General features: G+C 43.8%; 1 protein-coding gene across 1 annotated transcript in view; it reads right to left on the bottom strand.

Moving 5' to 3' along the window:
• Vat1l (vesicle amine transport 1 like) overlaps positions 1-14,245 on the bottom strand; it is a 158,482-nt gene that overhangs the window by 72,238 nt on the left and 71,999 nt on the right. The window contains exons 5-7 of the mRNA XM_013144674.3: positions 12,846-12,949; positions 10,622-10,677; positions 6,573-6,767 (exon numbers count right to left, since the gene is read on the bottom strand). Of these exons, the coding sequence (XP_013000128.2) occupies positions 6,573-6,767; positions 10,622-10,677; positions 12,846-12,949 (355 nt within the window). The remainder of the gene's footprint in view (positions 1-6,572; positions 6,768-10,621; positions 10,678-12,845; positions 12,950-14,245) is intronic.

Raw genomic sequence — 14,245 nt, 5'->3', positions numbered from 1 at the left:
CAGTCTAGGATCTGTGGTGGCTTAGAATGAAAGACACAAATATAATTAAGGCATAGCTATTAGCATAGAAGTTCAAAAGCAGCAACACATGAAAGATTAAGGATACTGGCATCAAACAAAGGATTACACTGAGCCATGACCTTCACGACAGCCAAGCAAAGAGAAATGTTCAAGGAAGGCTGTCATTAGCATAACTTACTAAGCGCAAAAATGCTACAGGAGACAGATTACTTCAGGATGATATCATCTCATAGACCAGACCCAGAACTTTCCCCAACAATAAAAACGTTCTTCTGCAGCTGTCTTGTGCTATACAGTAGCCCCTACCCACCCACATGGGTGAACTTTTGAGTGCTTGAAATGATGAAGTGCTTGAGATGATGAAAGGAATTGTATCTTAACTGTGACCTAATTGTAATTCACTTGAATATTCCCATGTGACTAGTAGTATCATATTGGAGTGTGGAGTCACAGATTTATATAAATAATGTTCTAAAATATTACAGATGTCTTTAAGAGGATTCTTAAGTTTTTAGGCTCTTGAAGCAGCCTGGAGTTTCCTATTAAGTAGCAGTGGGGGTGCAGGAAATTGTAATCAGAGGGCACCACAATTCAGTCTGTGTGCATGTCTTGGAGTGAACATCCTTGGGGACAGGATGGCACTCAGGGAACTGAGACGATAAAATGGTGACACACTGCTTAACCCCATCTCCCCAGTACAGTCCTCTCATCCAGAATTCCAGTTCCTGGTCCTCTGCCTAGCAGCAAAGGCATCTGTGATTTGTCTCCATTGATCAAACCAGACTTATTCCCTCTTTTAGCCCGGTCCTCTCTCCTTTCTCACCAGCCCTAACTCACTTCTGTGATTTTGTTCACACTCCCTTTCCTGGTAGCATCAGTTGTGTGTGTGTGTATGTGTGTGTGTGTGTGTGTGCCCAACATCACCCAGATAATTTATCCTTCCAATACCAACCAAACCTTACCTCATTCTTAAAATCATCTCTGAACATTATGACAATATGTAATCTATTAACTAGTGATTTCTTACTGTTTTTTTTGAAATTCTGTATTACTTGTACCCTTATACTGTTTTGTTTTTCCTTTAGATAAAAAAAAAATCTCTGAACATTCACTCTTCTGAACCTTGTTCTTCCTCCTGTCCAAGCCAGCTGCAGTAGAAACCAACACCCCGTGATTGATGTTAAGCTATTCTCCAAATGTTTTACAGGTTTTAGTTTTGTCTTAAAAAATGAACTTGTAAACTCAAGAGCAGGAGCAAGTTGTCAATGACTCTGTAAACTCGGCATCTTAGAACAGTACTGGCATAGTCCGTGCTCGGGAAAGCGTCAGCTGCTTGGCTGGTGAATTGTTCCTACTTAGAATCTTTCACCCTCCCCAGTTTAATGCACAGCTGAAAGCAAACCTGAGGCTGTCTGCCTGCTGTGCTTCATGTATTAAACTTATAAAAAATGTCAAAGACAGATGGCTAAGAAGAAACCTTAATTGTCTCTGATATTATTAAATCTCCTAGTTTGAGGCCTCAGAGAGGCCAAGAAAATTTTCTTTTAATCCCCATGGGTTTTATGTTGCATAATTGGAGTTAGAGAGCTGGTCCGAAAAGCAATTTTGGGCAATCATTTACCAAGGGGAGAGGAAAAATCATTATGGTCCTACTGCCAAGGTTTGCGAGTAATAAACACTACACTCTCTGCAAGCCCAGAAGAGCTGTGTGGGCTTGATAAACAGCCACGTTCGCCCAGGCACAGTTTTAAACAGATGTCTGTAAATATCGTAGAAAAGAAGCCTCAGAAAGTCAGTGGGCGTCACTGAGGAGAGGCTGTCCTTGCTTTTGTTGGCAAACAGGCAGCAGCTGTCTGTCTCCTTTTCAAGGAGGACCTGCCTGCTGTCACCATTTACAGTTCCTTTGTTTTGCTGGTGACTGTACTACCATCATGGCTTCTTTTAAAGGACTGGTTCAGATCAGCAAGAAGTGGTTTGGTTCCCACTCCTTGTCCAACCCAGCAGACATGTGATAGTGTCTGGAGACCTGTTTTTCATGGCCAGGACTGGCAGGATTTGGGTGCTACTGGTGTCTCGTGGGTAGAGAGGCCAGGGATATTGCATGACTTCCTATAGTGCACAGGGCAGATCCCACCCCCAACAAAGAATTAATCCAAGAAATCAATAGCCCTGGTTGAGAAATTGTGACATTTTGGAAATTCTCTCTCAAAGAATATCTTATTGATGGATTGACTGTTTGATTGATTGTTTTACTTTTGGGAAACAGTCTCAACGTGTATTCAGGGCTGATCTTGAACTCACCACCTAGCCCAGGTTGGCCTTGAGGTCCTGATCCTCCTCCCTCAGCCTCCCAAGAGCTAGGATACTTGGCTTCTAGTATCTTCTTTAAGTAAAGGTGCATTCATTCTGTTTACATTCATTCATTTCACAAATAGCTATCCTTAAACCTAGAATGTATCCAACTAGACACATCCCTGTGTTTTGAATATATTAATTCATTAGTGTAACAGGAACTTAGAGAGCACATACCCCATGACACAAACAGCACCATGCAGGGCTTTCCTCATCAGGCTTGGTATTCTGGGGGGATGGAGGCAAGAGGCTACATAAAATAACAAAGAACAAGACGATTTCAAGTCATGGTAAACACTGTCGTGAGTATCAGCCAGGAGAAAAGGAAAGAAAAGGACTAACTAGGGAAAAGTGGCTTCTTTTAAAAAGCAAGAGTTAGGCTGAATAGGCTGTGTGTGTGTATGTGTGTATGTGTGTGCGTGTGTGTGTGTGTGTGTGTGTGTGTGTGTGTGTGTTCATCCTTGCGGTACTGGACCTTAAAGCCAAGGTTTCTGTACTTCTGTACTAAGCTACAACCCCACTCCTTTTTCAATTTTTTTTTTTAAATTTTGAGACAGGGTCACTAAGTTGTTAAGTTGCCTAGGCTGGGTTTGAACTCACAATCTTCCTGCCTCAGCCTTCTGATAAGTTATATTGAGGCTGATGCATAGATAACAAGAAGGAAGCAGATTGGAAAAAATTAGGAAGAGGAGTGTTCCAAACAGAGCTCATGAAGAGGCTGAAGACAGGCACACATGGGTGGGTCAAGGACCAGAACCATGTGCATCTTGGAAGGATGGGGAGGTGAAGAAGTGACTTCCCTGGGGTGGAGGTGGAGGGGTCACATAGGCTGGAATCTGAGCGACCTAGGTGAGGATCTGCCACTGTTGTTCATGAGGTGACAGAAAGCCTGGAGGAGCATGGTATAGGCAGAGTATTCCTGAGTCCACTCAGCCCTGGAGAAGGGTCAGACGGTAGTTCAGCACCAGTCAGGAACAAATGCAACTCATATACTAGCACTGAGTGGAGGTGGAAGGATGTAGCTGGATTCCAGGTAAAGTCCAAGACTTCCCTTGGCCTGGTCCATGGCTCAGCCAAGTAAGCTGCAGTCTCAGGCCTCCTGCTGCAGTTAGTGTTGGCTCTGAGCACCTCTGCTGGGTACGCACAGGGGACTCCATCCTCCAGCCAGTGCAGACCCAAGTGCAGCCTGCATGGAGCAACACACTCCCCATCAGGGAGCACTGGTGAACTCCTTAGACCCTCGCCAAGGAGAGCCTTGTTGGCCTGCCCTGAGGTTCTGGGCTGCATCCGTGTGTCTTTCCTGTTCTCTAGGTAGACCAAGGTTTTCTCTGAATACTTGACTTCTGTAATTTCCCTGGACCCTCCCCACAATGCCAGCCTTTTCCCTGGTAGAGAATGCCCTTGGGACCAGGATATGGCATCTCCTGACCCTGACTCCCTCGTAGCCTCCGGTGGCACTGAGATGCAACCCAGATTCCCACTGGCCCTTCCTTGCTGACCCAGTCAGGCTGCATGGATACCAGCCCCTCCTGGTCTCACCCAAGTCCACCAAGCTGGCCCTTTCCTTTGCTGGTGGGACCTTGTTTCTCAAATTTTTGCCTTCTTCACATCCTAGCTCAAAGGACATTTCCCTAAGAAACCAACCCTTGTTCTCTAGGGTCACCCTGCAGCAGGTTTTCTCAACAGACATCATACTGCCACAAACAGGCAAAAACTGGTTTTGGGGGGTGAAAAACATCTTACTATTTGAATATATAATACACATGCAGAACACACACACACAGTATTACAATTTCATGGAGGGGTTAATAAGGAAAAAAATACATCTAAAAAGGATCCTAAGGGAGGCATCAATGAATAATAGTTAAGAAACTGTGCTCTGTGGGAACTAAGTCTCCCCACTCTCCTTAGACTTCAACATACATCCTGATTTACTTTCCCCCCCAGAACTTATTATAATTGGTGATTTCTCAACCTGCATATTCCCCGTCCTCTGAACATAAGCTACATGAAGCCCAGTGGTGTTGGCCATCTATTAACCACTGAATCTTCAGCATCTGTATAGGTCTGGACACATAGTATTCACGTAATGAATGTTTGGGAATTCCATTGCTGTGGTAACAGAAGAAATGTTTTCAAATATAAGAAACAAGAACCCATTGGGCCAACTGTACTCTCTCCTGGATTTCAGCCCAAAAGACTTGTTGGTATCTTAGTGCATTGAGTTGAAGAATAAATCCCTTCTCTTCCCCACGGATGAGTTCATCTTTTAGTCCTGGTTGAAACTGGCTGGGTTATTCCTGTTTCTCTCCTCCCTGTCTCTCTTTCTTGTCTCCACGGACCCCAGTTCTTCACTATTCCACTGTGATCCCACAGTGAACCATACAGATGCTTGACTCCTTAAATTAAAAACATTTTTCAGGAAAACTTTAACACGAGGCTAACCATTCTGGCATTTACGCCACAGAAAGCACGCATTCATGTCCGATTTGATTTAGGGATAAATTGAATCACAGTGAGCATCCGCAAGACAAAAAAAAAAAAAAAAAATACTGGAAGGAAGCAAACCAAATGCTAATGCCATTATCTTATTCTGGAATGTGGATGTGCTATTTACTCTCTCCTCATATTTCTGGTTAACTCAGGAATTTCCGGTAATGACCATGTATTTTCTGTATCAGCAGAATCACGGTTTTGGAGTGGCTGGGTTGTTCAAGACCATCTCTGATACTTCAGTACTAAGGAGACAGACACAGACACAGTCCTGGCCCACAGATCCAGCCAGTTCTATGGGGTTACACAGTTACCCAGCCAAAAGCCTTCCGGGGGGAAATCCACAGTGGGAGAACCCATTGGTTCCAGGAAATTTAGTCTCTCTGGCAAGCAGCAGCAGCTTCATCCTAGGACCACGGCACTATCTGTCCCCTAGAACTTTTGGCTCCCAAAAGTGAGAAAAAAAAAAGTCTTCCTACCATAAGGAACCTCACACATGGAAAGTATAAAACAAATAAATACATTATATATTATAATGTTTTTTAGATTCTGCTGATGAGTGACAATGTACTATTTTTCTTTCTGAGTTTGGCTTATTTCACGTAAGGTCATGGTCTCAAGTTAAATCCATTTTCCAGGAAATGACATGGTGGTGTTCTTCCTTATGGCTGAATAATATTCCATTGTATAAATATACCACATTTCTTTATCCATTCATCTGCTGACCAGATCAGCTGACATCTTTATTTCTGGCTCCCACTGGAATACACCTTCCCACCAACAGAGTAGAAGTTTCCTTTCTCCCAAGTAGAGGAAGAAAGGAGAAGGAGAGAAGTGGAGGAAGGTGAAATAAAGTGTGCTATCTGCATGTATGAATACAAAATAAACCCCTTATTCTGTATAACCATGATATACTAATAAAATAAAAAAGAATTTTTAAGAGTTTCATGGCCCCCAGAGTCTAGGTCATAGAAGCCCAACTTAGAAAATTCTTAGGAAGATGTCGCTTGGAACCCAGACCACACCTTTCATTTGTGCTCCACGAAATAGCCCTGCTGGGTCCCAGTGCCACCCCTCCTTGGTGCTGAGGCTCTTGTAGTACCCACTCATACCATGGAAACCCACAGAACCAGTTCAACCCCCAGCATCCTTGAAGATAACACGCAATGGTCTAAATTTTTTCATGATCAACAAATGCTTTCAAACACCACCCCTTTAGCAGCTCCATTAACGAAAACATTCAATCTAACACCAAACCAAATAATCCAGCAACCATTACAACAGTATTGAGTGCAACAGCCAACAGTATCTCATAGGAGCTCAGGTTACAGGTTACCAGCTCAGCACAACACAGAGATCGTTTCAGCTCCAAGCCCTGACCTTGATCTTTTCTATGCCCGCAAAGTGACAATATTCACAGCACTGTAACGATATACATACTCTCTCACACCCCAGGTAGATTATGTGCATCCCCCCACTTTTGGTGGCCTACCTGAGAAGGAAGGGGGACTGGCACATATGTTTGTAAACCACTGAAGAGCTTAAAATACTTCTTACACCCAAAGCCCTGTCCAAGTGGATGCTGTTAGTACCCGCATTTAAAACAAATTCAAAGAAAAGTCATTAGTACAAGATTGTACCCACTGCTGCCCACTGCGTGGGCTAAGAGCAGAGGTTGCCTGGGGAGGAAAAAAACCCACTCTTACCTCCTCCAGGGCCCACAGGGAGTCCACCACAGGCTTGATCTTCTTCTGGTTGTAGAGCCCTATGAGTTTGTCCACCACTCCTCGGATGAGGCCTGCACGGCCCTGTTTGAAGAGCAGGTTTAACAGGGAAAAGCCCGCGATGACTTTGTTCTCTTCGTATAGCTTGATGGGGTTCACTTTCTCCACCTGCCACCACTGAAAGGAGAGACGGGGCTGATTACAGACTCCACACTGGCCACACCAGAGGAACTGCCGATATCACTGGCCACTGCAAAATGACAAGGAACTGAGCTGGGAAAATTCCAGCTGGCTGAAGGCAAGGGTTGGTGTTTTACTTTTAAGTGTCTATTTTGCTAGGCATCATTACAGTGCATGGGTCACAAGATAGAGATGGAGGTGGGAGACAGCCCCAAAACCAAGTGTCCCTAACCCTCCTATCCGTCATGTTCCAAAATCTGAGACTTTTTGAGTGACAACATGATACCACAGAAGAAATTTTGCAGTCAAACTGCACATATACTGAAAATATTGGATAAAATCATCTTTTAGGCTGTGTGGATAAAATGCACATGACACTAACATAAATTCCACCTCTAGACTTGGGTCTTACCTCTAAGAGATCTCACCATGTGTGTACAAATATCTCCTCACAAAATTGCAAAATCCAAAACAATTCTGGTCACAGGTGTTTTGGATAAGGATACTCAACCTGTACCAAGCCACATGCAATTGAAACATGAGGCAAATATTTAAGCCATCAGCTCTGGGGTTAAATCGTGGCTTGTCAACTTACTCCCCAGTGTTCTCTCTCTGGGCTTTGTTTTTCTCAACTGCTCTCAGTGACAGAACACAGCTTCTTACACCTTTCAGGAGAAGGATGTGTAAACCATGTGCTGGCGATGATGGACTTGGCAAAGGAAGCACGATGCAACGAAGTTTATAAATGTTGGGTGGGACCCAACAAATGGTGGAGGTGACCCCATGATTGCAGGACCACATCTTCTGAGCTTGGCAGGGTTACTGGTTTGCCTGAGTTGAACTGAGTGAAGAGGAACTGTCTTGCATGATGTATGATGTATGATGTATGATGTATGATATATGATATATATGTGATATAGCTAATGTACTTAAGTAACAAAACTTGCTTTGTCTTAAAATATTTTTATTATAACAGCTTTTAAAAATGAGAGCAATCGCATCCTGGGCTGCAGATTGGACATGTTTAGACCTGGACAGGCAGGTGGGACTATTGGGTAATGAAGAACAAAGAAGGGTGATTTAGGGAAAAGAAAGAGCGTGAAGAATCAGTGACACTCACGTCCGAGCTAAGCCGTGGTTCTTAATTGTTCACCCCCAGAAGACTTCAGTCTTGGAGGATATCTCTGGTTGTGATTACTGGGAAGAGGGGTGCTGCTGGCTCCCAGTCAGTAGAAGCCAGGCAACACCCAGGCCAGCCTCCATGACAAGGAACAGCCCAGCCCAGAATAAGGACAGCACCAAAGCTGAGATGTACGCCACTGACTAAAGCCCGAGGTGGATTCCTGACAACCAATAAATGATGCAATCCTGTTTCCAGCGTCTCATCCCCTACTTCAGACCTCAAAATAAACCCCTAACCCATCAACCACCCACAGAAATGGTCATCCAACTACCCTAAGCTGATTTAGCGACTTTTCCTTTGGGGCTGGCTATAGGTTAGACATTCAGACTTCTAGTTTCTGGGACTTTCTAACAGGTAAAATGTTTACTCTCAGTTTTCAGCGCAAAGAATGTGAGTGTCACTTCAAACCAATCATATTACTATGCTAATAATATGCTTATTTGTCTTATACCTCTTTCCAAAAAGAACTGAAGCTCACCTAAGTAAAAAAAATTTTTTTTTAATTGAGAAGTCATGTTAGGGAAACAAACATGGAAACACAGGTCAAAAATGCATTTGGTAAGGGTGCACGGGGAAGCGGGTAGTTCAAAAAGACTACATATTTGTTCAGGAGTTTCTTGCCACGAAGCAAAGTAGAAAGATGATCAACAGCTTGATCTGTGGCTTGTCTACAATGTTCGTGGAACAAATGCTTGTTAGATCTGCAACTCCTGTACACTTGTGGTTAAGAGAATTCTAGGGCTGACGTTGTTGATGAGCTGCATGATTGTAGGCAAGGAATACAACCTCTCTGTGCTCACTTTCCTGTCTGCACCCCAGGGGGTTGCTGTGAACAGCAAATGTGTTTATGGGTAGAATGTGCTTTGACCAGTGTCGGGTGTGGGAGGCACTCCACAGACAATTTTCATTATCTTAATTGGAAAGGGGTATTTTTGAGTTAGTGAATAAGAGCTCAAATCTGGAGTCAGATTGCGCTCTGAACATGAACCTCATCTGTTTTTCTCATCATGATGGTCTGAAAGCAAACATTTAACAGAGTTCAGCAAAGGCTCCCCAGCAGCGTTAGATGAGCTGTAGGGAAGGTGGTGGGTGAGAAATCTCTGTATGGTTCCAAATATGCCTGTCTTCAATGTACAGAGAATTTTTTTCTAGAACTCCTCAGAACAGAGTCATCTTTCTGCTCCTTGGCAATGCCCTCTCTGTCCGATTTACTTCTAACTCACTGACTGGCCTGGAACCAGGCCTTTGATGGGAAAATAAAACACCTCCTCATCCAGGGCCTCCACATACCAAGCATCATGGGCACCCTGATTTGGGTGGCGAAATCTCTATCTCCCTCTGGGCTATGTGTAATGAATGCCGTCATGAGCATGGCACTCTGCAATTATTTCATTAGCAGTATGTGACAAGCTCATGCATTTAGGGGAGAAGGGAAAACATTTCTGACAATTGCGCATAACTTGGACATTCACAGCAGCCTAGTGGCAGCATATCAATGACAATGATCAATGACAGAGGTCAATGGCACAAAGCCTGTCTTCAGGGACCTGCGCCTGGCTGCATCCTGTATAGGCTCCACCCTTGCACCTCCTGTCTGCCCTTTAATCCAAGTGATCCTTAACTCAGACCTCCAAGCCCCAGTGCAAAAAGAGGCCCTTAGATTCTAATCTCATGGGTTCAGGCAGGAGTGGTGTTCCAGCCTTCTGGAATGTTTGATGGGTGAAGCTGCCAGCTGCCAGCACTGGGGCTTAGGAAGCACATGAATGGCCCACAAGGCTACACCTACAAAGAAGTCTAACCTTCCTATGGCTTAGCTGGACCATTCAACTACAGAGGCCTCTGTCACATTCTGCTATTTTCTAGTTCAGCGCCTGTTTTTATCCTCTCCTAAGGTTTGACAGTCACTTATATCACGTGATTAGCATGTCTTACTCATGCTGTTTTTCCTCTCTCATTAGACCATAAAAGCCACCTGGGCCCAAAGGCACCCATCTCATTCACTGTGATACCCCATTGTCTAGGGCAGTGCCGCAAATAGTGGGTGCTCAGATAATGCCTGAAAACAGCATGATGCGCTTAGGGCTACTCTGGCCACACCAGAGGCCGAGAGCAGAGAGGATGAAAGCCCCAGTCTTGGGGGAAGCAGGGGTCTTTTGCTATGGGGCGTGGGGTGGAAATAAACATATAAGCCCAGATTAATTTAATTCTGGCAATGAATAGCTCTAGATGAAAATTTATATCTGAGTAGTTGGATAGTGGGACAAATGTCCAGAGATAAGACTTCTCATTGACAGACAAAGCAATCACATTTGCAGAGCTCGTTAAAGTAGTAGGATTCCCCATTTGCATCTCTAACTCAGTAGAATGGGGACCTGATCAGAATGTGGCCAGAATAAAAGGCTGGCTGCTGTGTAGGACAAATAAAATGCACTATTGCTAAGTTCATTTTTGATGAATGATTAAAAGCACTAAACCCACTCTCAGTAGAAATCAAAACGAAGCATCCTTGGGTTTCATTAGTAAACCAGGTCTTGGTCCTGCCCTGTGCAGGGCTGCAGGCTGCACTGACAATCAATGGTGCAAATTGTAGACAAGCAAAATAGTCTTTGGAGGGAGGAGCATAAAACATACAAACATCACAGTACAGGAGACTTGCGAGGACACTTACTGATTTTGCAAAGCTGAAGAAGCTCTTGGTCTCTCCAGTTACCATGTTGGATGAACCTGCAAATGAAAGATTCCCAAAATCAAGCAGCAGCCAATGAAAACTGACATCAATTGGTAACAAAGATCTGTTTGGTGCCAAACTGGCAAATGCTTAAAAGCAAATTTAATTCTGTTAGAAAAATGAGAGATATGGGAGCAAGGTATCAATGTTAGCTTAATGTCATCAGTTCAAAGAGGAAGTGGCATTGTCATGGGGACTGTTTTATTACTTTAGAAAACTGGGCACACAGAAAAGGGTGATTGAGGCCAATATTTTTATGAAATGATGGGCTGCTGAAATATCATCTTGGTTCTGTTCTTTGAGAAGGAGAAATGAACTCCACCGGGAACCTGCTTAATGGATCTGAGTTTGATTCCCACATGAGTGAGAGACTTAGAACTCTGATCTAGCCTGGGCAATTAAGTGACAGAGAAGGTAGAAGGAATTTGGATGGGTGAACAATGAGGCACAGAAAAAGGCAGAGGAGCGTAGAAATAGGGTCAGAAGAAAAGAAAACGGAAGTGGCAGTGCCCATAGCGTTTGGGCAGAGCGGTGAGGACCACTCGAATCGTGTATGTACAAGAAACCAAGTTTTTGATATTTAGACCAAGCAATTTTCCAGTGGCAGACAGGAGGTGGAGTTGAGAAAGTCTCTCTAAGATGCTCAGACAGAGAGAAAAGACCCCTCTTTGGGGTTCCTAAGGTGGGAGGATACAAGGATTTTTAACAATATTGCTAACATATAGATACCACGTTGAAGCCTTTTCAATGATTCTCTTGGCCAGTTCCCAAGGTTTTGAGAGTAAGTTCTTAGAGAACAGTCACTTAAGGAAACAACAATGTGTGTTTTAAATGTAATTATTTGCCCTGGGTAACTTACTAACAGGTTAGTTAACCACTGCTTCTGCCTTTATGGAGTGACTGTCATCAGGCATCAGAATAAAGGCTTATATTACATAGTAACCAAGTAATCAATGTCAGGAGTGAGGTAATTGTGAGATAATTAAGTCAAATTTCACCAAAATGACATCATGGAACCAGGACAAGAAAATAACCCCTAGCCAATAATACGTAATGATGAATAAATTGTCCACCTGCAGTTTATCAGTCATACAAAGTCCTCTGGCTTTTACTGGCTATCTTGTTAATAATAATAATAATAATAATAATAATAATGTATCTACTTCCAATAAAACATGGCCATAACAGAAATTATCAGAATACTCTAGTAAGGAACGTTTACCCACCTCTGGGAGCTCAACTGTCTTTTCGTTATAATGATCTGGTGATGATAAAAAGCTATTTATACCCCTGAAATATTTCTTTTATAAGCTCTTCACTAATAGCAGGAAAAGGTGTATTTTTTCCCGAGCTACCCAGCGTGAAGGTTCAATTTCTATTATACCTACGGGGCACAGAGGCTCCAAGATCTCACATATCATAACTCTAGTATCATTTTGCTTTGGAAAATGACAACCGGTTCCCATACGCCTTTCTGACCTTGTGGAGGCTGATGTTTACATTAGCTTCCATGCCTGAGGTAGAGAAGAAGAAAGAGCAAAGGAGGATGCCATGGAGTCTCATTTTGCTGGGCCAGACTTGCTCCCAAATGTTCTGTAAATCTCCTGCCCGCCACAGAGCACAGACGGGCAGGCAGGGGCAGGGCAGCTGGGACAGACATGTGCTCCACCCCATCTGGGCAGGACTTGATGGGACATTCAGGACAGGGTAGAGGAAGCAGCACTGGACTCTGCCTTGTTATCGCTCATGGTGAAGAATCCCCCTGAGCGTCCCACCTGCTACTCAGCCCCCTCCATGCTCCCCTGTGTCCTTCACGCCTTCATTCTCTGAACTTCCTTTGCAACCACTGGTATTTTTGTTCTACTCACTGTGGCTCAAAAATCCTTTAATTTTTCCACTCTTTGCCATTACCACATTGGCTCAGCCTTGCTATAGCCCTATTAAAATGACAGGCTACAGGGCAATATTCATCTGAGTGATTGTGATAATGAAAATAATAGTGCCATCAATATGGTAAAAAAATATTTTAAAACTACCCCTGTGCACACACAATCCCACCAGCTCAATGTATTAGCACAGCTCACTTTCCCAGGTTGTCCTTGGCACAAGTACACAGTGTTTCCTGTTGCCGGCCACCACCTTCCTGCTTCCATGTGGCACTCACCATATAAAATGTAGGTCCCAAGAGGCTTGAGAAGACTGAGGCCTTTGCCGGTGTTGTCCCCACACAGGCAATCCAAGACGATGTCCACGCCTTCTGCAGAGATTCTGAATGTGAGAAAACAAAGCAGAAGACTGTAACCTCTCAGGAATCAAGCCATGGACCCTTTCCCTTCTTGGGTCCTATCACTTCACTCCCAGAACCAGGAACAGTGAGCCTCCAGGGAGGTGGGCTTGTCTTCCTGGTGTAACTGCCAATGCACCTTGGAGTGACATCCTGATGAGTTAGTCGAAAATATCCTGAGTTGAAAATGTATTAATCTACCTAACCCACAGCTTAGCAGGACAGCTACAGCCACTGTGGATAATCAGTGGTTTTTCCTCATGATCTTCAGCTGGCTGATGGGATGCTGCGATTTGCCCAGCATTGTGAGTGAGGCATAGTGCTAGCCCCCTAAAAGATCAAAAATCAAAATCTGAAATATGGATTCTATGGAATGCATATTGTTTTCACACACACACTTAAAGTCAGAAAGTTCTAAGTCCAACCATTGCAAGTCAGAGACTCTGTGTAAAAATTTCCCAAAGCTGGAGCCAGCTAAGATTCCAGCAGGTGTCTGAAGCCAGGTCTGAGTTTGTACCTTCACATCTGAGTCTTAGCTTTCTCCTTAGTGAAGCAGAGCCATGTTTGTCTCTGGTAATAAGAGAATACTTGGCTCAGGCTTGCTAGGGAACAGTCAGTCATTTGGTGAATCAGTGAACAATTGCGATTTGTGAAGCAGGAGAGATTTGCCAGGCTCTGTCCAAGGTCCTGAGATAGAGTCAGTGTCCAAATCAACATGGTCCTGCATTCAAGGGGCCACTGGTCTGGCAAGGAGGCTCACTGATCTAACTTTTAAGCTTTTATTTATCTAATTTCAAGGCCTAATCTAAAATTGATGCAATAAAGGAATAGACAATCTTCCTTTAATGATGGAAGGTTTTGTAGTACAGAGAACTACATTTACATTTTATTGGGTAGACAAAACATTGGCTGATCTCTATTCATTTCTTTACATGCTCATAAATTCCCTCACTCAATGCACTGAACTTACTGGGCTTCTGCCCCTGTTGCACAGGGATCCCTATTGTTCTGCTCTACCCCATTCAGATAGGCGTGGTATTTCTTCAAGTCTGTGAACATGCAGAACATCTTGTCTTAACACATATCTTCATTTTACTATCTCCATTCAATCACAGAAAAATCCAGGTTCTATGGAGCATGGTCCCAGTTTCCCCAGGGTCATGCACTGGGAAACTGCATACTAATTACTAATTTGGCTGCTGTGATGTCTGCCTGGAGACCCAGCTGGCTTTGGGGTTGGCTTCCTCTCTTCTCCCAGTTCTCACACCCACCTAACCTCC

Source organism: Cavia porcellus, unplaced genomic scaffold, assembly GCF_034190915.1.
Source record: "Cavia porcellus strain 051 isolate PalLab524CR breed Dunkin Hartley unplaced genomic scaffold, mCavPor4.1 scaffold_4, whole genome shotgun sequence".
NCBI classification, from domain to species: Eukaryota; Metazoa; Chordata; class Mammalia; order Rodentia; family Caviidae; genus Cavia; species Cavia porcellus.
Note: the sequence above shows the minus strand (reverse complement) of the source record. Positions and strands in the feature narration are given on the sequence as shown.